General features: G+C 39.8%; 1 protein-coding gene across 2 annotated transcripts in view; it reads right to left on the bottom strand.

Moving 5' to 3' along the window:
- GPC3 (glypican 3) overlaps window positions 1-26,512 on the bottom strand; it is a 450,311-nt gene that overhangs the window by 147,875 nt on the left and 275,924 nt on the right. For both annotated transcript variants that reach the window (XM_002720303.6, XM_089324361.1), the window contains exons 4-5: window positions 19,462-19,595; window positions 9,660-9,785 (exon numbers count right to left, since the gene is read on the bottom strand). In XM_002720303.6, the coding sequence (XP_002720349.1) occupies window positions 9,660-9,785; window positions 19,462-19,595 (260 nt within the window). The remainder of the gene's footprint in view (window positions 1-9,659; window positions 9,786-19,461; window positions 19,596-26,512) is intronic.

Consider the following 26,512-nt stretch of genomic DNA (forward strand, 5'->3'; position numbering starts at 1 on the left):
AAGAAAACAAACCAAACCTTAGCTGCCATACATATTTCATGACATACCAAATTAAGTCATTTTCTACCAAATCCATTTCTCCTTCAAAGCGTTTCCATGACCAATACTGACTTACCTAAGGTAAGGCAGAATATATAAACTGCCACACTAGCAAGCTGCACTACACTTCAGTAATTTCATCCTAGGCCATACACGCAGGCTCACATAACAGTCCCCCGACCACCCACAATCAAAAAGAACATAGGGTAGTGTTTCTGCTTGCAGGCAAACTAAAGTGGAAATAAAATTCAAAAATGTCCAAAACCCTATTTGTCCCCCTCTTTGCCTATCAGCCTTTCCTAAGTAGGCTAGAGGGTAAAGGAAGAACTAGCCTTGGGAAGACTGAGCTGGGAGGTGGAAGACCACACCTAGTTCCTAACCCTTAAGCCATCCTGATAAGAGATGCTACCATGAACTACTGAGTCTTCATGTCAGCATGATTTCAGTCTAAATTGGACTTACCTAGGTTCTGAATCAAAATGACTTCAGGACGTGACTCAGTGCCACTGAACAGTATTTCCCTTATCTGTTGTTTACCTGTACCCTCAGCCTCTTACTTCTGTATTTTATCTTATATTATTTGCTTCCCTGTTGTTGCTTTCATTGGCTAGCCCAAGTGCAAAATTGTAGGTGCGCTGCCTTGGGTACTTTGGAGAAAAGTCATCATATGAATCTAAAAAAAAACCCTAAACAACAAATAATAAACTACCTATTTTTACATGAGCACAATGGAGCTATGTATAGCAACTGCTGCATACCACTGGCCTGTTCGGATAGCACTGCGATGTGTTTTGCATGTTTATACATATGTCTGAGTATGTATGCACTCTAGCATGTATGTCTTTTCTTTACGTGAGTTGTCTACCACCTGACTAAAGATTCTGAGGGTCTTTTCCATTTGCCATGCAAAATAGAGAGAGACTTGTTGGTGCTAGAAAACTGCCACATCTACCCACCCAAAGTCCTAGTAAATGTAAAATCATTGCACTATAACAACAGAATTAACTGTTATCTGCCTTTCCTAGATCCTGGTTGGGGGGGGGGACTATATTGTTCATCGCAGTTTGAAAACATCTTTTGCTCATGGAAGGTGTTATGGGTGTTAGGGGTTCTCCTGCCCACTCCCACTTGCTGATATGACCCAGTGCATCCCTCCAAGCCAGCAGAAGAGAGAGGAAGGGTCCTTTTACTCCACTTTTCTGAAACATCCAGAAGGTTTTGAAGACAAGAAAAAAGCTCCTTGAGAACAAAACTAATTGATTGGCATATTCCCACTTTGAACTTTCCAATTAAGCAGAGACATCCTGGGGAGGCATTACAGTGAGAGACTTCCTGGTTCAGTGTAAGCAGGAGAGGGAATTGAGAGTGTGTGTGCAAGCGTGAGTGTGTGTGTGTAATTTCTCAGGTGCATTGGGGGTGGGGTAAGACTGCACAGGGCAGAGTGAGGCACCTTCATAGCAATGTGCCCGCTGCAGAGTGCAGGGAATTTATTCTCTCAAGCCAGGTGTTCTGAGAGTCCCAGAGCTGTGAGAAAATACAAGGTGAATACGGATTCCTAATGGGCAGAAGTGGCTATGTAGACCTGCCAGCCAAGAGGCAATAGCAATATCCTAGAGTGGAGATCTGGAGCCAAGCCCATTGAGCCCTGCAAGGTGACAAATGAGCAGCGAGGACTGAAGCAGAAGGAAGTAAGGTACCAGGGTACTTCAACAGGTTCGTGGGAACTGGAATTGAAAATTTAATTCTGGTGCCGAGAAATCTTGAAATGTATGCATACTAGAAGACTTCAAAAAATTCATGGAAAATGCCTTTTGTGAAAATCAATGCAGCAAAATAAGCTTGTAATCCCAGCTTTCCATGGACTTGGTGAAATACCCTCACATCTCACAACAAAGTAAAACAGAAGCAGTTTCCTGTGCAGTTGATACACCTCAAAGTCACCAGGGGGAGACAGGCTAATGGTAGTAGAGGCCAGCTGACTACATATATAGGGACAAGAAGAAAAGACTTCAGGGAGAACACCCGCAAAGGGTCATAGTGATGAGGCCAGGTAACAGAGAGGACAGCATTTATGTGGTAGTCAAGGATGATGGGATGGGCAGCCTAAAGGTCTGGCTAGTCTGTCCCTAAGGTCAAGGGTAAGCCAAGCGGAATCTAGAGGTAGTGGGAGAGGCCTGCTAGAAAAGTAGTTTCTCAGCGTTCTTATAAAAATGAGTGGAAAACTGATGAATGGATACAAAAATGTGCTATATGCATGTAACAAAATATCATTTGGCTACAAAGAAGAATGAAGTCGTAATACATGCTACAAGTTGGACGAACCTCAAAAACATTACGCTAATTAAATGATTCCATTTATATGAAACATCTAGAATGGATAAAGCAGAAAGCAAATTGTTGGCTGCCAGGTGCTGGAAGAAAGGCAAATGGAAAGTGACTGGTAATGAACACAAACTTTCCCATTGAGTGACTGCAATATCTTGGAAATAGAGAAGGCGGTTATACAACACCAGGACCATACTTCATGCCACCAAACTGTACATGTTAAAATCATTAATTTGAGGTATGTGAATTTTATGTCAATACAACACACACATGTGCATACTCAATACGAATGGACAGAACCTTTGTTATGACCTCTCCAAGGGGAACTGTGCGTAGCCTGCTGATGCTGGGACTGACTAGCTGATTTTCTGCTCTCGTTCTTACAAGCGTGTGAACTCAGCAGGAGAAAGCCCTGGATTCTAGTTATCACTGTATGTCCCACAGGGCCCAGTACATATACAGGTGCCTCCGTATCCATTAGGATATGCACCAAGACTCTCAGTGGGTGACTGAAATCACAGATAGTACCAAATCTTTACATATACACTATATTTTTCCTATAATACATACCTGTGATAGTTTCATCTATACACTAGGTCCAGTAAGAGATTATAAATAATAACCAACAAGAAAATGGATAATTACAACAACAGATCATAATAAAAGCAATGTGAATGGGGCCTCTTTCTCTTTAAAAGCATTGTAGTATCCTATATTTATATGAGTAAGGATGGACTATTATATTAAGCATTCAATCTGTGTTGAATGAGCTTGAATTATCAAATATAAACTATAAATACAAGAGGTGAACATTGTGGCACAGTAGGTTAGGCTGTGGCTAGGGATGCCAGCAATCCCATATTGGATTCAAGTCTCAACTACTCCACTTCCAATCCAGCTTCCTGCTAATTGACTTGGGAGGTAGCAGATGATGGCTTAAGTACTTGGGTTCCTGACACCCATACTGGAGACCAAGATGGAACTTCCAGTTCCTGGCTTCAGCATGGCATAGCCCTGGCTGTTGTGAGCATTTGGAGAGTGAACCAGCAGATGGAAGATTCTCTCTTTCTCTCTCTCGTCACTCTTTCAAATAAACAAATCAATCTTCAAAACATGTAGACAAAACTACATTCTACTTTCAAACAAGGGCTTTTTTTGTACCTAAGTTTAAATAATTTATCTGCTATACTAATTTAAACATAAACTTGATTAAACAATGAAAATGGGCTTGCTCTATCAGCATCTCCAAAAGAAGAATGAAAATTAGTCAACTATCTAGATATTTGTGCTAACAGTTCTAAAAGGATATTTGAATGCATTTACTCAAATGCTCACTGTTCACACAGATTCTATCAGTGCCAATGCAGGTAAAACCTACATTTATTTATTGCTAAGCCCAGTATTAGCTTCTGTGGGTTCCTTTATTTTTCTTGTGGTCCCGGGGACTCTCTAATTGAAATTCTCTGTAGTTTCACAGGGGAAAATGCTGGAAGATTTTCCAGCTTTGGCAATTGTAGGAGATCTTTGCCCATAGGATCCGTGGGTGGCTCACATGAAAGAGGATATCTCACATGGACCAAGCTTGCTAATTTGAAGACTTCTCCACTAAATCGTGGGAACCAAGCCACTTTTTATCTGATGCCAAGATGGGGTGGTGATGAGGAGGAGAGAAGGACAAATGATACACTCACATAGCAGTCCATGAGACCAGATCTATGAAGACAGCCTGGTCATTCATCTTTCAGTTGAATATATTCATAAAAGATAAAAATTAAGACCATATGAAATATGATCCTATATAGACAGACAATAATTTGTTTAACTCTTCAAAATTCAAGTGACGGTACACCCATGGTAGGAAGGGATAAACAGCTCTGATAACCCAGGTGACATGACTATTTCTCAATATTTCCTTCACCATCAATATTTTCTTTTTAACCAAGGGCTTCTACTAACAAGTCTCCTTCTCTGTCAAGATCCTTGATTTTCATAATTTTTGCTGGCTAAAAGTAAATATTTTCATAGGAACACAAACCCTGCCTATAAAGATAACAAAGTTACAACCTACTTGACAATATGAAATGATAACTGTTACTTAAGATTAATTAAATGAGAAATTCAATGAAGAGCACTGGAAAGAGGTTTTAACTATAAATGAGACATGAATACAAAGTTAATCTTTATAAATGGTACAAATAGAGGACATACATGTCTTCTGGCTAAAGAACTTCATATTATTAAATGTGTATTCCCAAGCAATTTATAAAAAAAAACAGTTTAACACTATTCCCTAGCCTCATCATTCCATTAGGTCAGCAATGTAAGTACAGGTTAATTATAACCTGAGGTTACTAACCAAGGAAGAATCACTTCCTGGATTAGATCACCATTTTTCCATCCATAAATATATTTGACTTGATTTGTTTCCTTCATTCTTTACTTCCTTACCTTTTCCTTCCCCCCATCTCTACTTTCTTTCCTGGATAATATATGAAGGGGCTTTCCAAAAGTTCATGAAAAATGCTTATTATGAAAAACCTAGGGGCTGGTGCTGTGGTGTAGCAGGTAAAGCTGCCCCCTGCAGCGCCAGCATCCCATATGGGCACCAGTTCATGTCCCGGCTGCTCCTCTTCTGATCCAGCTCTCTGCTATGGCATGGGAAAGCAGTGGAGGATGGCCCAAGTCCTTGGGCCCCTGCACTCGTGTGGGAGACCCGGAAGAAGCTCCTGGCTCCTGGCTTTGGATCAGCGCAGTTTCAGCCGTTGTGGCCATCTGGGGAGTCAATCAGCAGGTGGAAGATCTCTCTCTCTCTCTCTCTCTCTCTCTACCTCTACCTCTACCTCTCTGTAACTCTGCCTTTCAAACAAATAAATAAATCTTTTTTTAAAGAAAAATCTATGCATAAGTTTCAAAGTATTTTGAACCAAAAGAAACTTACCTTTGAACTCCATTTTCCCATGAACTTTTTTCCTTCTTTCTGAAAAATATTTCTATTTATTTGAAAGGCAGAGTGATAGAGAAAGAGAGTGAAAACAAGATCATCTGCTGGTTCACTCCTCAAATATCCACAACAGCCAGAGCAGGCCCAGGCCAAACCCAGAAGCCTGGAATTTCATCCGGGTCTCCTATGTGGATGGCAGGGACCGAAGATGACTTGGGTCATCATATTTTGCCTCCTAGGCATTAGCAGGAAGCTACATTGGAAGTGGAGAAGCCTGGACTCGATCCCAGGCACTCTGATACTAAGTGGTGGCTTACCCTATTACTCAACAACACTTGCCCCTCCATGACCTTTTTGGAGTTCTTTCGTGTATCAAAAAAAAAAAAAAGTTGTTTAGAAAGAATATATGATTCTTAAGAATAAATAGGAGTTTCTACAACATTTATTTTATTTTGTTAAATGCCTTAAGGTACTTAAAGTTAGCAAATTAAAAAAAAATTCTTAGTTAACAGAGTTCCTAAATGTTGCAAAAATGCACTTGGCTAACTTTTGGCCTCATTTGAATCTGGCAGGCTTTGCATTCCACCATTTGATAGATTAGAAATTCTTGGTTACAGGGCAACATCCTTCATAAAAGTACACTGGACATGAAGTAGTTAATAAGAGCAAAAATTCAATTTAAAAAATTCTACCGATTCAAAACCATAGGACTGGGAAGAAATTCTTCTGAATTTACTAAAATTAGATAAGCTGATATGTCTCTCTTAAGCAACAAAAGATAGATCTAGTGGGGTTATAACATTTGCTTTAAAAATTCATAGCAATGAAGAAACCAATATTAGTGCTTGATGCATATTGGGTGTTCAAGTATGTTTTGGGTAAGTAAATAAGTGAATGAAGATGTTACTAAATAAATATAAACTCAAATTTCCTTTTTAATAAGATATCATGGTTAAAACAGGTATTCAGAAGTTGTTGGTTTTTGTCATATTAATGTAACTGTGGCTAAGTCAAAGGGAAGATTTCTCATCAAGTTTATGAAAGAAACAAATATTTGACCTGTGGGTATTTTCCTTTTACAAATACTATATTGTTTGTGCCTGTATTATTTGTTTTTTGAAATACTTATTTATTTATTTATTTGAAAGAGTTGCTGAGGGTGGGGAGAGATTGATATTGAGATTCCATCCACTGATTCACTCCCCAGATGGCTGCAAAAACTGGGGCTGGGCTAGGATGAAGCCAGGAGCTTCATCCAGGTCTCCCAGCTTGGTGACCGGGGCCCAAGTCCTTGGGCCATCTTCGGCTGCTTTTCCCAGGTGCATTAGCAGGGAGCTGAATCAGAAGTGGAGCGGCCAAGATATAAACTGGAGCTCATGTGAGATGCCAGTTTCACAGGCAGCAGCTTTATCTGCTATGCTACAACGCTGCCTCCTATATCTGTTTTAGAGCATCAGCTTTTGAGAAAGCTAAATGCCAAATGTTTTTTTTTCTAACAATTAAAAAATACGTCACAACAGTGAAGTGCATTTCTATGAGTCTACTTAGTACCTGATGAGCTTTCAGGATGGCAAGTACACATGGTTTCTCCAGAGTAGGGTGGGTTGCCTGGCATCATTAATCCCTCCAGCATGGTTCAAATTTGCAAGAGGGAAGTCTCTGTCCATGCAAATTTAGTGCATCACCCAGGGTGGCAGGCAACATTATTCTTATGCCTCAGGTCAGCAAAATAGCTTAGATCAGAAACAAGCAGACTTAAACATGGGTCTTGTCTTTTATTGAGGACAGAGGAGGAAGAAAAGCATGTGGCATTCTGCAAGGGGCTTCATATTTATGATATCACCCAATAGTTCCAACAACACCGTGACAGGCCTTCCCCTCACCTGGAGACTTCCAGGGTAAGTGACGCACCCAACACCACACATAGTAAATAGCAACACTGACATGTAGAACCAAGTTCGTGTAGCTCCAAAACCTTTCTCTACATGTCCATTATATTACATTGCTAAAATAAACTCTACTTAGCATTGTATGTCCTTGGTCTTGGGGCCACGAAAATATGAGGGGTCATCAAAAAGTTAATGGAAAATGTACATTAGGAAAAAAATTCACATGGATTTTAAAATCTATTGCCCCCCAAATAAATTTATCTTCTACTTGTTACTCATTTAAATAGTTGAGAGAGAGAGAGAATGTAAGTATTCTTTCTTATCTGTTGGTTCACACCCCAAATGCCCAGGTCTGCTCCAGGGTTGGAGATAGGAGCTAGAAAGGTAATCTGGGTCTCCTACATGGGCGGCATGTATCCATTCACTTGAGCCATGTCCACTGCCTCATCGGGTCTACATTAGCAGGAAGCTAGAGTCAGGAGTCAGAGTCAAAATTGAAACCAGTGATCACTGACGTCATAAATAAGAGTGTCAATTGTTAAATCAACAACAGGAGTCACTGTGCACTTGCTCCCCACGTAGGAACTCTGTCCTTAATGAGTTGTACTATGAGAATTAACTGCAAAATTTGTTCTCAAACAGTACTTTATACTTTGTGTCTGTGTGGGTACAAACTGTTGAAATCTTAGTATAGGGTCGGTCTTCTGTATATAAAGTTAATTAAAAACAAATCCTGAGCCGGCGCCGTGGCTCAATAGGCTAATCCTCCACCTTGCGGCGCCGGCACACCGGGTTCTAGACCCGGTGGGGGCGCCGGATTCTGTCCCGGTCGCCCCTCTTCCAGGCCAGCTCTCTGCTATGGCCAGGGAGTGCAGTGGAGGATGGCCCAGGTGCTTGGGCCCTGCACCCCATGGGAGACCAGGAAAAGCACCTAGCTCCTGGCTCCTGCCAGGATCAGCGTGGTGCGCCGGCTGCAGCGGCGGCCATTGGAGGGTGAACCAACGGCAAAGGAAGACCTTTCTCTCTCTGTCTCTCTCTCACTGTCCACTCTGCCTGTAAAAAAAAAAAAAAAAAAAAAAAATCCTAATGAAGATTGGGATGGGAAAGGAAGTAGGAGGTGGGATGGGAGTGGAGGTGGGAGGGCGGGTATGGCGGGGAAGAACTGCTATATTCCTAAAGCTGTACCTATGAAATTTGAATTCATTAAATAAGAGCTTTCTTTAAAAAAAGAGAATTGAATCCAACTGCTCGAACGTGAGACATGGGCATCTTAACCACTACACTACATGCCCACTCCCTAAATTTAGCTTTAATTTAATTTTTCTATGAATTTTTTGAAGTACCTTTCTATTAGCTCTCTATAGTAGGCAAATTGTGTTTTTCACCCTTATAATACACAGCATCTAGCCTGGTGCCTAATACATAATATCTTAAAGCATATATGTTGAAGGGGTGAGTGAATGAATAATTAGTATGGAAAAAACCATAGAGACTGTCAGAGCTGGAGGGGCTCTGATGCGACCATCTCATTTTGTTAATGGGGAAATCAAGGCCTAAAGAGATTAAGTCGCTAGCTCTATGTAAGTGATTAATTACTGAAAGATGCAGAACTTGATTTCAGGTCTTTTCTGTACACCTCTCTAACCACATACTACTACTTGTACAAACATTTTTTGAAGCTGCATGGGGTTTCTTCAGTACTCTGGCCTCGATTTAATTCCATAAAAGCAAGCTTTTCGTTAAACACATAAACCTATGGCGTTAGGAATACCATTATCCCACCAGAATGAAAACTCCATGAAGACAGGAAATTTTGTCTGTTTCATTCCCTTCCACATATCTGGCACTTAGAAAATACCAGTAAATATTCATAATCAATGAATACTATTTTTCAGTAATGAGGTGACAATGGTTAGCATAGATTATACTGTTAAGTACTGAAATCATCGAACATTTCATTAAAATTGCTCAGTGAAATGATTCTCCACTCTCACCTCCCTCTCTTCTTTCCTTCATCTTCATCTCTAAACAGGGAGGAAATAATGGTATTCATTTCACAGGATTTTTGTAAAGATAAAAAGTGTTGATGCAAAGATTGCACTTAGCATGGTGCCTAATATACAGTTAACTCTCAATAAATGACAGCTACTTATATGATTGCTAAAACTCAAATAAAAATAAGGATCCACATTAGGAAAAGATGGAAGAAGCCAAAGACAAAAAAGAGCTGCTTCACACCTCACCCTTCGTAAAACGTCCCTGAACACATAGTTCTCTGTGCATCCACGTTTGTAAATTCCATTAGAGCTGTAACTATGGACAGCATCAGAACATCACAGAAGCTCCTATGTATGCTTTGGCTAGAATTTTTCTTGTGAAACTAGTGGCAGCAAAGAGAACCTTCAGACGAACATATGATGCTTATTCCTCAAATATTGCTATATTTAAATGGTAAAACAGATCACCTCTCCACAAGTTCTTGTCCATTCCAGCAAAGGGTGTCATTTTCCGCCACAGGGCTGTGGCTGCAGATGTAGCCAGGCAGAGCACTATAGAAGCTGATGAAAGACTTCAACTTCTGAATTAGTTCCCTGAAAGAAAAACAAAACATCTGTGCATAAGAGGCAAGTAAGCCCAGTGTGAGAAAAGTTTAATTTCCTTATCAGCATGACAGAAAGGCGCTGGCAGACGGATTAGAGCAATAAATGATTTTTAAGGACATTCTTGGTTACACGGCCACAATTTAGTTTATTTTTAAATCAATAAAATGATATTAGAAAGAAAAAACATTGCCTGCCATGTAAGATGCTGTTCCTATCAGAGGATGATTTAATTCCAACATCCATTTTCCAACACGGTTAGCAGCTTCCATTCTTTGTTCAGAATGCTGTTACCTGCATTCTCAAAGGTGCTGATTACAAGGCACACTGGAGCACTACATATCTTTGCTTTCTGAGTGTAATTGAGTGCACTGATTGTAATTTACAATGCTATTACCCTAGAGATGGCCCCTTTCCATATAGGCTCTGGCTAATGGTTGCAGATCAGAATCTCAGGGTGCTCAGAACAGTACAAGCCCTCTGCAAGTCTCCTGACAACCTAGTCAGGGAAACTCACACTGCTAGAGGAAGGTTTCTTTGTTCTTTGTAGGTATCTTGTGTTTCCTATGAGGAGGAGAGTGGGAGGAGAGGTTTCTAGCACATGTTATCACTTGTTTCGGTTTTCACCGTGTATATGATAAGACAAGCATGAGAGAAAGAGAGAGAGAGAGAACATGTACTATGTATGCAAATATGTATAAGACACATAAACACCTGCACAATTTCTTGCATATTACATTGTTTCAGACAGACATGGATACACAAAATTAAGACACCAGAGACTCAACAGAAGTGTGTTTTTAAAAAAAAATATTAAAATATCTATGTAGTAGGTATCTAGTGGTAAACACACAAAAATTATTTTCTAAAGTAACGTTCATGAGAGAACTAAAGGTAAAGTGTCCATTAGAAATTCTGGTCAGGGCATATTCTGGCAGTGGAGTCATTGTTCAATACTGTCTACAGGCTAAGAATGGACTGGCCTGATACACAGGCCTCTCGAGGAGTCAGAGGCCTGAATCTCATTGCAACAGTGGTGAAGTCTTAGGCCCTAAAATGCCTTCTGGGGTTTGATCTCAGATCTGGCCAAAAGAGGAAGACTTGTGAAAATGATCTCCTTGCACTTAGCGTACTTTTCTATTTTATTACCATAAACCTACTCATATCAGCTAATGATGTGAGAGAGGGAAAAGAGACAGAGAGAGTGAGCGAGCTCTCAGCCCATGTTCACAAAGGCTCAGGCACAGTAAAAGCCAGTGTGATGGACACAACAACTCAAGGAATGTTATTGGGACATCCATAACTCCTTATACTCCAACAGTTGCTTCCTGCTATGCTCATGCCACCCTTGAAGCCTACTTGTGGTGGCTGAACACCATCAATCTCCAAAGAGAACAGGCTCAATACAGGGCTCTGAAAATAAAAGTCAACATTATAGTTTCTCACAGAGGAAAAAGATGGGTTCAATTAACAGCTAATAGGAGAGGTGCTCTGTTTTACAAGGTAATAATACAGTTTCCAAGAGTGGAAGCTGAAAGACTAAAGGCTCAGGCTGAGTAATTCTCCCCACTCCATGAGGAAGCAGAATATGGCCATTATTCTATGGGAAACGATGGCCTTCTCTTTAATGAAAGAGTTTCCCTCAGGCATCCTCTTACCTGCAAACCCTCGCACGCTAACACAGCACACAGAATAAAAAATTGAACCCTAGCAATGTCTTCCCAATTTGATTTCCCTAGAAGTTAAAAAAAAAAAAAAAAAAAAACACCCTGAACTTCTCCCGGCCTCTCAACCTTTGCAGTTTTCTTAGCTGATCATAAAGATCATTGACAAGTTCAAGAAGATCCAGATGAAATTCGATCTAAATGTCAAGGGGCTGAGAGCCTGCAATAAACATAAAGCCTCCCATTTCAGTACGGAAGGATATTACCTGGAAGGATGCAGATACAAGTCTAAGGAAACCACAAAGAATGTGAATAATGTGAACACAGTCTCAGTCATCATATTCTTGAACTTGGGGATTCTCTTTGAAACATGAACAAGGCAACTTGGGGAAATAGGAGTAAAAGGTCATCCTACTTCATAGAATACCCATAACCTCCACAAGACATGTAAGATGGACACAGTAAGAGACCGTGCTTTTCAAGCTTACTTCCAAATGATTTATGTTGAATTTGCAACAGTTTCATGTAACAACCATGCCATAATGATGGCTGGCTCCTGAGAACAGCCCATTTAACTCTGTGATGAGTAGTATTATTTAAGCACCCTGCTTTTGGAGTCTGACTCAGCTGAATCTCAAATGCCAGGTATTCTCTCACTTATCTAGCAGGGAAACATTAGGCAAAATCTAGACTGCTCTGAGCTTTAGTTTCCTCACGTGTAAAATGAGACAATGATGCACCTGTCTTGAAAGACAACTGTGATGATTCAATGAAACTACACATTTAAAATGTTTAGCAAAGCATCCACACGAGTCATCACAAGCAAACACAGAGAAATCCTGCCTCAATTAAAATATTTTCAGGTTCCACATAACTTTATGTGCACAAGCTAACTGAAACTCTCATCTGGACCATTGTTGTGATATAGTGGGTTATGTCACCACCGACAATGCTGACATCCCATATGAGTACTGGTTTGAGTCCTGGCTGCCCCACTTCTGATCCATTTCCCTGCTAATGCACCTGGGAAAACAGCAGAGGATGGCCTAAGTCCTTGGGCCTCTGTACCCACATGGGAGACCAGGAAGAAGTTCCTGGCTCCTGGCTTTGGCCTGACCCAGCCCCGGTCATTGTAGCCATTTGGGGAGTGAATCAGAGAATGGAAGATCTCTCTTTGTCTCTCCCTCTCCCCTAACTCTTTCAAATAAATACATACATAAATATTTTTTAAAAAGCACTCATTTCTTGAGCTGAGTATTAATAACTACAACCATGTTCTTTTCCATCACATTCCTCCTAGTGTTCTTTTTTAAACACTAGCTAGGTACTGGGCTGGGTAAATCTCTTGACTAATTTGGTGTAGCAGTTTGAACGGTCTTTTTCTGCAAGCCTGACAAGGAGATAGCGGTAGACCACACAGAAAATCATGTCTGAGAATTTAAGCATCATATGTGGAGGGCCAAGATGAAATGTAAAAAGATAGATTCATCATCAGAGAAATGCAAATCGAAGCCATTCTATGATACTTTACATTCACTTAGGATGGCTATAAAAAAAAAAAGCAGACAATAGCATGTGTTGGTGAGTATGTGTTGAAGTTGGAACCCTTAAACATTGTTGGTAGGAATGTAAAATAGTGCAGCCACCACTGAAAAAACTTGGCAGTTCCTCACACAGTTAAGTATAGTTACCAGATGATCCAGTGATTTCTAAGTATATACCCAAAAGGACTGTAAATAGGTACTTACATAAGTACATGTTCTTTGCATCAAAATTAATAAAATTAGTAACCAAAATGTAGAATAAGACAAATGTCCATCTTCTGACAATTACAAAAGATGTGGCCCATACACACTCAGACTCATACTCACACACATACACACACATACACATATGAGAGGTCTTCAAAGAATTCAAGGAAATTTGGTATTATGCAAAATAATCCATGCTAACAGGCCCTAGGAAAAAAAGAGTTTCCTTATAGAAGTTGCCATTCAATGTGTTAAATGTGGAACCACAGGCTGGGGCCTGTTAGCATGGATTATTTTGCATAATACCAAATTTCTTTGAATTCTTTGAATACACAGATTGCAATCTTTTATACCAGATAAGGTTTCTCTTAATTCAGTTTTCCCACAAACTTTTTGAAGTCCCTGAGTATATACAATGGAATATTATTCAGCCCTCAAAGAAAATGAAATTCTGATGCATGCTACAGTATGTGTGAACTTAGAAAATACTAAGTGAAAGAACTCAGTCATGTAACACTACATATTTTATGGTTTTATTTATGTGCTATGAGCAGAAGAAGCAAATCTGGATCTCAAATCCCTCCCAGTCCCTGGGACAGGAAGCAATACATGCCCTTCAGTGAACAAAGAGCAGGGCTTGCATGCAAGCAAACTGGGCAACACCCAAGGGGCCTAAGGGACAGTGTCACAGTGCAGGCCTTTCCTTCATGCAGAGCCTTCTGAGGTGCTGTGGGCCCCCAAGGAGACGTTGACTCCTGAAAATAAATCAACACGTACTATTTTGCAGGGTACAAAGCAAGACTTTCTAAGCTGTTGGAGAGTTAATGAGCTTCTCAAAGGACAGCAACAACAGGTGATAATGTCCTCTGACACCACAGCAGCAGAGTGTGACGGGAGTAGTTTACCTCCTCCTGTGCTTTCTGGGCCTATCTCTTCTCTCCTCCCCTCTGTTCCTTCCTATCAATCCTTCCTAAATTTCTTCAGCAAGATAAGAATTACATATATTTTATTTTATCTTTTCTCCAAGCTTTACAGCCCCCTGTTTATAATTTTCAAAAGAGATAAGTTGATTATTTGTTTTTCCTCTCTTAAAAGACACCTCAAACCAAATTATGTGATGCATTAATGATCCATGTATGAATCGGTTAAGATTTTTTTTCCTTTATCACAGACAACAAAAGCATCTTTCCCCAAGACACTCTGCTCAACTGGATTGTCTGCAGAAAACATAAGAAGATAGAAAATTGGGACAATTAGTTGCCCGAGATAGGAAAAAGTGTTTGGTTGAAGGAAATGTTCTTGGATTCCAATTTCATTTTACTTACTACATACACACCAAATACACCACTGACGTATAAATGGCGGCATCTATTGCTCTCAGTCAGGATGAAGTCAATATTTGCTTATGGCCCTGGAAAAAGAGTCTCCTCATAGAAATTGCCATTCAGTGTATTAAATGTGGAACCACAGGCTGGGGCCTGCTAGCATGCACAAGTCATTTTCAAATGTGCTAGGTGCAAGTGATCTTCCATCAACCTGGAGAGAAGCACCCCCTTCCCTGGTTGTGGGGAAGGAGACTGCCTTAGCTTTCTTGCACTGAGTGGCTTGGGCAGGCATCAAGGCAGCACTACTTGGAAACCACTGAAGTAAAAGCAGCTTTTTCATCTCCAACTGTAGATCATGAGCTTTCTTTTCCTGTGTGATTAAGGTTCATTTTTTTCTTAAAGTGAGCTCATTCTTTTTTAAAAAAAATTTACATAAAAGTACATAAACTAAAATAACCAAGACTGGAACAACACAACATCATGTCTAATTCTGCTGGAGAGAGCCTTTCAGAGTCTGACTCTTAGCTACAACTTTCTCCCATTCTAGAGCCTAGCCTGTACATCTTGTCCTCCTGTTCCCTTTGCTTGGAACATGTTCCTTTCCCTCCTCCAGCTTTTGAATTCCTACTTAGCGTTCAGGCTGAACTGAAAGTTACTTTTCCAAGAAGCCTTCTTTGACTCTTTCAGGAGAGCTGTTGATTTTGCCATCTGTGATGCTGCCACTCTTTTGTACCTGGCCTTGTTTTGGCCCCCACTTCAATGTATGAAAAGTATTTATTTGGAGATCTGTCTCGCTAACTAGGCTAGGAGCACCTCCATTCATCATAGCCTAACCTTTACACAAAGCCAACTATACAGATGATGTTGACAAACATAGAAAGAAGTAGAGACCTATTTAGAACAGACTGATTTGTACCAGATCAGAAGCTGATTGATTCACTCAGGATATACTTTTGTTTTGTTCAGAGGGTGGAAGGCATCACCAAGCTTACAAAGCTACCTAGTCAGAGTAACAGTCTGAGATGGAGTGTGGGTAAGCATTGATTTTTGGATGAGGGAGCTGAGATCAACTTTTGCCTGTTTTGGTTTTTTTAGGTGATTTACTAGTGTCTTCTAAACCATTGCCCCTTTAGCCAGAGTCAGGGAAGTGTAGAAACCAGAGGACTTGGAGACAAAGGTGGAAGAACAGTGATTTTTCTCACAGGTTAGCAGTTGGGCCAGAAGCTTGATGCAAACCGGACCATTCTACTATAGATTCTGAGTTTGGAAAAAGGAAAGATATTATTCATGTATTTTACCAAACATTATATGAGATATGAAAAGAACAAGGAAAACAGTTTCCTAAGTGCTGAAGGACACATTCAGGAGGGCAAATGGGGAGATGCTGACAACTGAGATGTGCTGCAAAAAAAAAAAAAAAAAATCTGATTGCTTGCTTTCTGATTGCAGTACTTGTGTATCCTATTCTACCCTCATTGTTTTCCATCTAATGACAGATAATTTACCCCTTAAAGAAACACTGAGTCCCATACATAAACCACCAGTTGAGTATCCAATTGCCTTAAATTGAACTAAGCTATTTAGATGTGTGTTGCAAACTACCCAGTTGGGGGCAGACAAAACAAACAGATGATGACTTTTGAATGCTTTCAAAGGAATCCTGCATTTCTTTGTGTGTTGTTATTTTAATAAGGCAAAAGGCTTTACAACTCATAATCAGATTCAAATAGCTTCCTTACAACTTTCACAGTCTAAATGTTACTAAAAGGTTCCTTTCCAATTACCAGATTTTTAATGAGAGGATGGAGCTTGGGCATGGGTGTGGTGGGAGTGGGAGCACATGTATTTTTTCTGGACAGTGTAAAATGCTGTGCAGAACATACTGAGAAATTTTTAGGGGCTACTAACATTCTGTTCAAACAAACTCTTAATAGCCTCAGATTACAGGGGCAGTACATTTAGCAGATTATCTTAATCCTCATTTCTCCCCTCTCCCTAACAGGGTTTGTATTGTCATTTTAAGGCAGGTAAATGAAGTCACTCTCCTGTTTTTTGTCTGTTTTCTTCTTCCACCACAGATTTCAGAAAGAAGGGCTCCATCTCAGACTCTAATGCTTCAGTGTGGGGAAAAAAGATTAGCAACATCACAGGGCAGGCTAATGCTCCCAACATCCAAAGGAGCCCTGCCTGACCATCATTTATTCCCATTGACAGCTTGTATCAGTTTTTCTTTTTTCTCCTTTCTTTTATTTGAAGGCTAGCCACAAGTTCCAAAAATACTCTGAACAAAGTGCCAAATCCAAGTGCCCAAGCAAAAATGCATTTATTAATTTCTTCTTGCCCTGAAAGAATCAACATCCATAGAGCTCTCTGGTAAAGTGAAAGGAAAAGGTCACACAGAGCCCAAGAACAGAGTCATGACAGCAAGGTCTCTGTAAACTTCCTACTTATAAATATATCTGCAGTGACAGGAAAATTTCAAAATGAGACTGGATTGTTGTGTTTATTCTGATAACAGCTCCACATGTGATTGTTACAAATCCACCTAAAACTTCCTCCAAGAAACCCCTACTTAACTCAACTAGAAAGAGATTCTAATGTTCCCTATAGAAGGCTAACTCTGTACTCTGGACATTCTTTTGCTTTAGAACTGATTATTTGTATTTAAGTCTATTACTACCTTAGATTGTGCTAGAAAACAGAGATTATGCCTTGGTATTTTCACTGCCTAGTATAATACATTCTGGTATATCCTAGGTGTTTAATAAATTTTGATTACAGATATATCTATAACTTATTTCCATCAAATATGGAAGAAATTTCTACTAAAGAGCAATGCCTTAGATGAGCTGAAGTTAATTCCTTAGGTGGCTCAGGCAAACAATAGACAAAGGACAGTCACTATGTTATCTTCCTGGAGAGAAAGAAAAAGAAATTACCAAAGAACGCCTTTGCTATAAGAAAATGGTTCTCAAACATTTTGCTGTCAGAGTTCCTGGATATTCCTCCTTTCAGGAGGTGGAGTTTACTTTCCCACCCCTTGAGTATGTATCATAACCAGTGACTTGCTTCTAACCAATCAAATATGCAAGAATTGACAATGTGTTTGCTTCAAAACTAGGATACTAAAGACAACACAGAGCTCTCCTTATTCTTGTCCGTGGACCACTTACTCTGGGGAAGCCAGCTGCCATGTCCTCAGCAGAGTCATGAGGTTCTTGTGGTTGTGGCACTGAGGCTTCATTACAACAACTAGCAATAACTTGCTGAACCTGAACCTGAACCTGAGTCATTTTGGAAGTGGATCCTCTAGCCTCAATCAAAACTTGACTAAAATTGCTTTAGAGATTTTAGGGAGCCGAGAATCACCCAGCTAAGCTATTTGCAAATTTGGGACAGACAGAAACAATGAGATAATAAATGTTTGTTGCTTTAAATAACTATGTGTAGGGGTAATTCGTTATGCAGCAATAGATAACTAAAACATTCTCAGTACAATCTTAAAAATTATTGAGGACTTCAAAGAGCTTTTAGTTATACACCATGTATTTATTAATATTTACTCTTCTAGAAATTAAAACTCAGAAAAAGTTTAAGATTATTAATCTGAAAATAGTAATCAGAAACTCATACAGTATGAAAATGAATGAGAAAAGCGACATTGTTTTTCCTTTTTGCAAGATATCTTTGCTGTCCAGCTTGATAGTCAATAAGTAGCTCCTCACATTGCCTTCTGCATTGAATTTGTTGTTGCAGTATGCTGGTTTGGTTGAAGTAGGCGAAGTATATAAAAATCCAGCTTCACACAGATACACAGTTAGCAAAACAATGATCTCCCAGACCCCGGAAAGGGTCTCTGGGATTCCCAGGAGTCCAGGAATCACACTTTAATATGCATGCTATAGGGAAATTAGAAATCCATTAGGCTGCAAATCAAGCAAAGCAAAGCAAAGCAAAGCAAAGCAAAGCAAAGCAAAGCGAACATTCTGAAATGCTTCATGGCAGGGTGGGGTAGGGGGAGACTACTCACTCAACTCTCTCCAGCTGTATTACTGCCTTCTGTCATCCTAAACTGTACCAAATAGGACTGAAAATTACCATCTCAAACCCTCCTGCAGTAACTTGATAGGAATGGAATAACTCAGCACACAATTCAAACCTCAGATGTTACTGAGTTCATCTTCTATTTTTTTCATCTATAGACCTATCTTTCCCAACTTCCTTAAGATCACCAAGCAGAAATCATGTGTAGCTGGTCCTGAGCCACGGGCAAAATTGGCTACACGTTCAGTCTTTTGGGGTAAGAGTTGTGTTTGGCTTCCTATTCTATTTCTACCCCTTGATTGTAACCAAGAAACTAGAACAGGAATGGAGAGAACCTGGGTGGGGGAAGCAGAACAAAGCGAATAAGAAACAAACCTGTATTTTGCCCCTTGACTCTTAAGAAACAGGAACTAGATTATTTGTTTAATCATTTTTAAAAGAGAATATAAATAATGCTGCTTTTGTTGCTGCTGCTGCATGTGTGTGTGTGTGTGTGTGTGTACCCTGCCAGCTTTCCTCTGGTGAATTTAGTCCTGACTCACTGTTCATAATGAGTAGACCCACAAACCAAGCCATGGAATGTTGAGACCAGATTGTAAGTACAATTTCATTTACTCAATAAAAGATGTTGAATAAGGCCATTCATTCAACACTGTGTTGCTGTACTATATATTTACACGTGTAACTTTACATTTACATATGGCTTGGATAATACAATACAGTACCTTTTTTAACATTGACAGACGATAGCATTTAATTAATCAAACACTCCACTCTGAAGAACTGAATAACACATATTTGAGAAGCTTCACTCCAATAGTTTTCTACCTTAAAACACAATTGTTAATTGTATTGCTGAAAAAGAAAAGAAAAACCCTCTCACCTTCTTCGGCTGGATAAGGTTTCTTCATGTTCTACATGAGCTACTTTTAATACTTTCTTGTCAATAAACAGATCTTCAGGATAATAAGCAGATCTATATTGGCGTTGTTGAGAATGGGCACATAATTTGCCAATCTGAAAAAAAGAAATGCAATATAATCATACGATCCTTTCATGGATATAATAGTAGAAACAAATTCTGAAACACAGTTTCTTCCCCCAATTTCATTTTAAAAAGCAGAACAAGGCTATTATTAGAGTTAAAAAGTTGCTAAGTTCTTAAGGCCAAGAACCACTGGTGGAAAGAAAGGCTGAAGACTGGGGAAGCATTCTGAACACAACCTATTCAGAGATTTCCTAAGATGAAAAATACTTTTTTTCCTATAGTGAAGTGGACATTTGAGAGGATCCTACATACAGTCCTCCTGCTATTGATACCTTTCAATGGCACTTGTGTTTTCATGTATGAAGGAGTTCACAAAAGAGAATTGCAAAGTTTAGGAAGAACTGGTACAGGAGAGGGGTTGTGAATATTGCGTAGAATAACATGTTAATAAAAAAAAAACCTCTTTCATACACGATCGCTCTATTCTTATAAACATTTCATTGTAAGACTCAAGCTAAGGTATTCCGGAAAATGTCACTATAGTTCCTCATCTGTCTTTCCTAAAACTCCCCAAGGGACGAAGGCAAGTCAATCAATCAACAGCCCGTATCATCAGCTGTGAATCACAGATCACTAAGTCCAGTATTGGGAGTATTAAAGAATACAGGTGCTCAAGAGCCTACCTCCTTTCATTTCTTCCCCTATTCCTCACAATTCTCATTCATTCAAAAATACTGTATCCCTCCCCCTTTTATACTCATACGGCGATGGTTTTTAAAAATGGCATAAGCTTCCTTGTTTAGCTCCATTCTAACTGATTTCTTTGGTTAAATTATTCATCAATCTGCTATTTTGTTACTTTAAAAGAAAGACTTGGGGCTGTTGCTATGGCGTAGCAGGTAAAACCACCACCTGCGTGCCGGCATCCTATATGGACGCTGGTTTAAGTCCCAGCTGCTACACTTCCAACCCAGCTCTCTGCTATGCCTTAGGAAAGCAGGAGATGGCCCAACTCCTTGGGCCCCTGCACCCATGTGGGAGGCCCAAAAGAAGCTCCTGGCTTCGGATTGGCACAGCTCCAACTGTTACAGCCAATTGAGGAGTGAACCAGCAGATGGAAGACCTTTTGCTTGCTTTCTGCCTCTCCTCTCTCTGTGTAACTCTGACTTTCAAATGAATAAATAAAACTTTAAAAAAAGGCCTAAATGAACTTGCATATAAGGGAGTATGAATATTAACATTCTCATAAATCTCCCTTACGCCAGATACTATGCTAAATATCACCCCCATTTCACAGATGAGGAAATTGAGGCTCAGGTAGATTATGCCGCTTGCCCAAGGCAAACAGACAGTAGATTCACTTGTTTGACTTTGAAGTCATTTGTCTGACTTCAAAGCTTAACCATTATAGCCTCCATACAAGATGACGCTTACTTTCCATTTGCTTACATGGTTCTACATTGTTGGGAGAAAAAAGAATGATTGGTCTTCAAAAATATACAACCAGTCAAAATAGCCAGGGTGAATATATAGATTGTAAACTTCCAGGAAAAATATTAGAAATATATTGTGAAGACAAAGGTTGTATCTTTGTCACTTTTGTGCCTGCATTGAACTCTGAGGCAGTGCTAAGTAACTTAAGAGAAGCAAAACGAAGTAATCTCCTATTATCAGGCTGAGCACACTACTGTACTGAGAAGCCATGGGCTCTGTGTGGTAATCTCAGCTTCTAGATTTCTCAAGACTGTCCTGATAGCATCTATTAAGTTATTTAAGCATATATAACAGCATAAAAGTTTGTATGTCTTTGAGAGGCTTTCCATATAAATAAATCATCAAGTTAGAAAACATCCAGAAGCAGCAGTAACATCACCTCCATATATGAAAGACAGCATCTACAGTTTGGCATTTAGACTAGCTATTCTCAATAGTTTATCCTAATGGAGCTGAAAAAAAAAAGCTGCAGACTCTTGAAAATATTCCATTTGGCCTTGTAATGTGTGATATTTAATTTTTCAGGTGTGTTTATGACTTGTGCCAATATCAACTTCAGATGAAGAATCTGCATTCTCTGAATATGCCCCAGGTGGTAGCAGTCAGTAGGGTGTTCTAGGCTAGGGGCTGCCAGGCTCGACTAGACAGTTAAGTTCCAGTCACTTCCAAAGCATATGATACAGATTCGAATAACTGAGGGCACCCTGCACATAATAACCTTATATCCACAGACATACACGCATTCAGTTGACTAAACTACAGGTGGGATTTCATGGAACAAAACCCTGATTTTTGTTGCATAAATATCTATTGGTCCATGAATATCCATCTGCATGAGAGTCCATTTCACCAGGATCAAAGGGTTTCTTAACAAATTCAGGAGCACAGGACACCTTCTGTTTACCTAAGCTGTTCCATACCCAGGACCAAGATGAAATCTTTCACATAACTTTCACAGTAACTTGTCTACTTGCAACCCATAGCTGTGAAATCTCTGTCCCCATTGAGAGCCAGCCCTTTGTGTCACTGAATACTAAATGGGTCTTGGCAAGATTTTAACGTTTTTAAGTGTTCCCCACCATACCGGAAAGGGGTGCAGCTGAGGCAAAAGGAAGGAGGTTAAGAACAAATGAGAATGTACCCAGTCTTCAGCCTGACCTTTCTTCCCAAGTCACCCAATGAGGCATTCTCTAGCAGACCTCTGAAAGTCCTGTGTGAGGTAAGGAGCAAACAACAGTGTCCAGCCAATAACCGCCACATCTTATCAGACAGGCTGCCACTTCTTCCGCAAGGCTACCACGAAGCACACTCTTCTCATATACAAAGCATTTTGTCCAATGTATTCCCCCTTCAGGCCCTTCTCTCCACATCTTTCACCCCCACACTGTGTGGGCTGTAGGTGAATTTTATGAGCTTAGTTTGAAAAGTGGACACTAAAAGGAAGCATGATTTACAAAGAGATGCAGCATTCACATTAAAGAGATCCTTTCAGTTTCCCACTTGAGAAGTATCAGACTACACTGGGAGACCTGAGTCTTATGCTTCAGCTACACTTGCTAAAGAAGCCACTCTCCCAAGTGGCATTTTAGAAATCAGAAGCCTTCCCAGGAGTCTTAAACTCTTAAATACGAAGTGCAACACAATCTCCTTGCACTGACTAATGTAGTGCCTAGTCAAGAATATCGCCACCTTTAAATTTGACTACTTGGAGCAAATTTAATGGATACGGGAGGGTCTCTATCAAAAGACCTGCACTATAAAACCTTGTTGTTTTCCATCACCCATAACTCCTAATGGTGCCTTTATTTTTGTGCCAGAACCTGCGATGGTGAAAGCAATTGTTCTCTGAAGTGTTACAAGTCCTGACACATAAGAAGCCGTGGTCTCTGGCCATACACAGGCTGGTGAGTCATTCTAGTAACCTGGGCACCATTCCTTTGTACTAGGGTCTAGAAGCACTGTCTCTGTACATACATGAGGCAGACACACTTCTGGGGCTTGCCAAGGCACAGTGAAGAGCACAGTAGGCTGGGCATCAGGGGAACTAGTTGAGAACTGCACTCCTGCCTCTCACCCACAGGAGGACTTGATTTTGACCTCAAGTCACAGCTTCACCTCACCTGTAACTGTAACCTTAATAAAGGGAGAATCCATTATATCTGAAGTGCCATAATGTGCTCTAGGTTTCCTTGAGACAAAAAGGTGAAAGTTACTTCCCAAGTAGGGTATGTTACTTTAGGGGAAGCAAATTTCATTTTCTTCACCTATTGTTAGGTTCATGGCAGAGATATCTACAACACAGATTAGAAAGGAAAAAGCCTCCCAATATGATTAAGGTGACTTTTACGTGATGGGGGAGCTTTCAGAAATGGAGATCCAAAGAAACAGGGGAACCTGTATCATTTTATGCTCAGTTTTTTGAAGACAGGGATAGTTATAGAGAAGTATGAATGGACAAACGGGTTCTGACATGATGATATCACACAGTGAGGGTGCTTAGCGATGCCTGCTTGTTCACATTTCCTGTATCCCTGAGCCTTTTTGGAATAAGAATTGTTCTTTTCTCCAGGTATGTGCATGTGTCTTTCACATGAGGGTCTTACGACCTGCTTTAGGGGAGGGTCAGGATTTAGGGCCTGTACCAGGGGAGAAGGGGTAAGAGGAAGGTGCAAGTGATCTCCCTGCTTCTGCAGTTTTCTTAAATGCTAAGTTGCCATATTGTGGGGTGGCACATAATGAAGCTCATCATTACCAAAGATTTCGAACCCCTGCAAAGCATTTGTTGTGATGCAATTACCACCTGTACCCCATAGCTGATAGTCAAGGAATGCAGATACACCACTGGTTCAAATCTAACTGTATTCATTCCCAGGGCCTCACTGGTTGTTGTTTCGTAGAACTCTCAAGTAACATAAAATGCACACCTGATCATTCACTTTGGGTGACTGAGCAGAGAAAGAAATCTTTACTGTGCAGTTCTTGACAATACCATTACCGTACATTTGTAACACAATACCTTACTCCAGTCTAGAGCTTCACAAACAACCTCTATATCCATTCTGCCTTCCCTCTACGAAGTCCTATGACAACCCTCTGAGGTATGAAGAGCAGATATTAACCCCATTTTGGAGATAAGGAAACTGAGGCTCACAAGGGTTTGAAAAACATAAACAAGGTCACAATGTTAGTAAATGGCAGAGCTTGGACTTGAACACTTGTCTAACTCCAAAACTCATGTTTTTGTTTTCTGTTCATCCATCCCCAAATACCTGCCATGGATTTCTGTCAACAGCACATTTGCTGGGATTTCCCAGTAATTGGATGGGACCCAGGTCTGTAAGCCTGTGAACATACCACCCACAACTAGAGAATAGTGATGATGAAAAAATTTTAAAAAATATTCCAAATAAAGGTTAAAGTTATTCAAGACAAACAAAAATGTAACATCTAAATTTAACCTGGGCTTTATGCAGTATTTCTAATAGCTGTGAGGCAATAGTGGAATGATGAAAACTCTTTGGCCTACCAGGTAAGAGTCATTTAATAACCATACTAAAACACTGGATTTCAAGTCCTATGGGACAGGCAGCTCCTAAATTGGTCCAGACTTTTGCTTGCTGTTTGCAAGACATCCCTGAACCCTGACAACTGAATTCAGAGTCTTAGGTCAGCTACAAAATCCACAATGACTATGGTTTAACCCAGGTCTAATCTGATATCTGATCTTACAATATCTTTTATAGCTTCCCCCTCAAATGGAGATTCCAGGTTAATCCTATGGCTATAAAACTGCAACAGATTCAAGCCTTTAGCTGCGTTAGCTCAAAAGGTTAGAAGATGGTTGTGTGGGAGGGTGCAACTACATTAAAGTGTATCTTTGGCTTTCTCCTACTCCTTATTCCTTTAAAATTTTAACTTTTGATTAACATTTCCATTTCCTTTTCTTTATGTTTGAAGGCTACTACCTCCTCCCTTGCAGTTTTTTTTTTTTTAAATCTCTCTCCCCCTAGCTAACTCTATCAGATCTATTTTGTTGATGAATGGAATACCTTACAGGAAATATGTAAGAGGGTGTGTGTGTGTGTGTGTGTGTGTGTATTTGAAGCAGGGAAGTGTGGGGGAGGTAGAATATTTTAAGTTAAATAACCCACATAAAAGGAGGAGTATCAGGGAAGAGGAAGAAGGAAAAGGAGAGGGAGATGTAGAAACAAAGTGTAAATGTTCCCATGAGTGCGTCAGTAGCTCACAAATAGCAAAGAATCTATCACAGTTGTCTGCTGTCCAGCTGAACTGTACTCAGAGATCAGCATTATTCCCCCTTAAGAGCTGTACCTGGGGCCACCAAGACAAGGCCCTCTTGAGTACTTTTTCAACTTTATTTAATTACAGAATAATATTTCTGCTAGAACTCAGCTGATTACTGTGGTCCCAAAGAGTGCTTTTTTTTTTTTTAAGAAATAATGCTAAATTGTATAAATTTAGTCTTTGATCATCAATGGATTCACCAGAACCTTGAAGAATAAAAAATAAAACTTCCTCTGGGATTATGCCATTTAAATACCAATTCTCTGGTCCAGTCTGGATGAGTTTTCCCTGGGCATTTGTTTAGGGTACCTTGGGCCTGGGAGCGGAATATGGTGGGAATTCCGTAAGTTACCAGTTAAAATAATGATCTTCATTCTGTTGAACCACTTATTATACCGTTGTGCAATTTCGTTTAATTAAATCTTAAAAGTTTTAAAACAAAATATATATTGAAATTATGTGATATACAACATAAACTTTTTAATAGTAGTAACCATGCCCATTAAACAATTCTACAGGTATAATAAAAATGCTAATATATGTTAATGTTTAGTCTGTGGTTAATGTTTTGTCTTGTTAATTTCCCCAGGGTTTTTATTACTGATTTAAATCTGCCACACTACTCAACTGATTGCATTGCTTCCACAAACTGCAAGGAAGTAGCTCAAATGAATACTGATTAACAGAAATGAACAAACATTTGGCTAAGCAAACCATTCTTATTATATGCTTGTAATCATTACATACATTTTCTTAGAATGAGATGGGCATGGTAGGCATTTTCTATTCATTTTTCCTACAGGAAATATGCATAGGAACGTTCATTTGTCGCCTTGAACTTCAGGAAGCACATCATTATTAATTAACTATGGATTGATCTGGATATAGAACACAGAGGATAATGAACAGACCTGGTGACAACGTAAGCGGTCTTTTTTTTTCACCCCACAGACATTTTGCTGTGACTCCTGATTAATTGCTTGACCACTGAAATAAAAGCTCACTAATAATCTGTAACATATTAGGCATCGAGCTACTTTAAGAAATCAGCGGCTGTTATTTAAACATTTCATACAAGTTGGCTCTTGGCGAATTGGGATCCAAGAAAGGGCTAGCAATGTCCTACAGGCCAGTGTGCTGCATTACA

The sequence above is a fragment of the Oryctolagus cuniculus genome, chromosome X (genome assembly GCF_051225735.1).
Source record: "Oryctolagus cuniculus isolate XC-2025 breed Fujian yellow rabbit chromosome X, ASM5122573v1, whole genome shotgun sequence".
In the NCBI taxonomy this organism is placed as follows: domain Eukaryota; kingdom Metazoa; phylum Chordata; class Mammalia; order Lagomorpha; family Leporidae; genus Oryctolagus; species Oryctolagus cuniculus.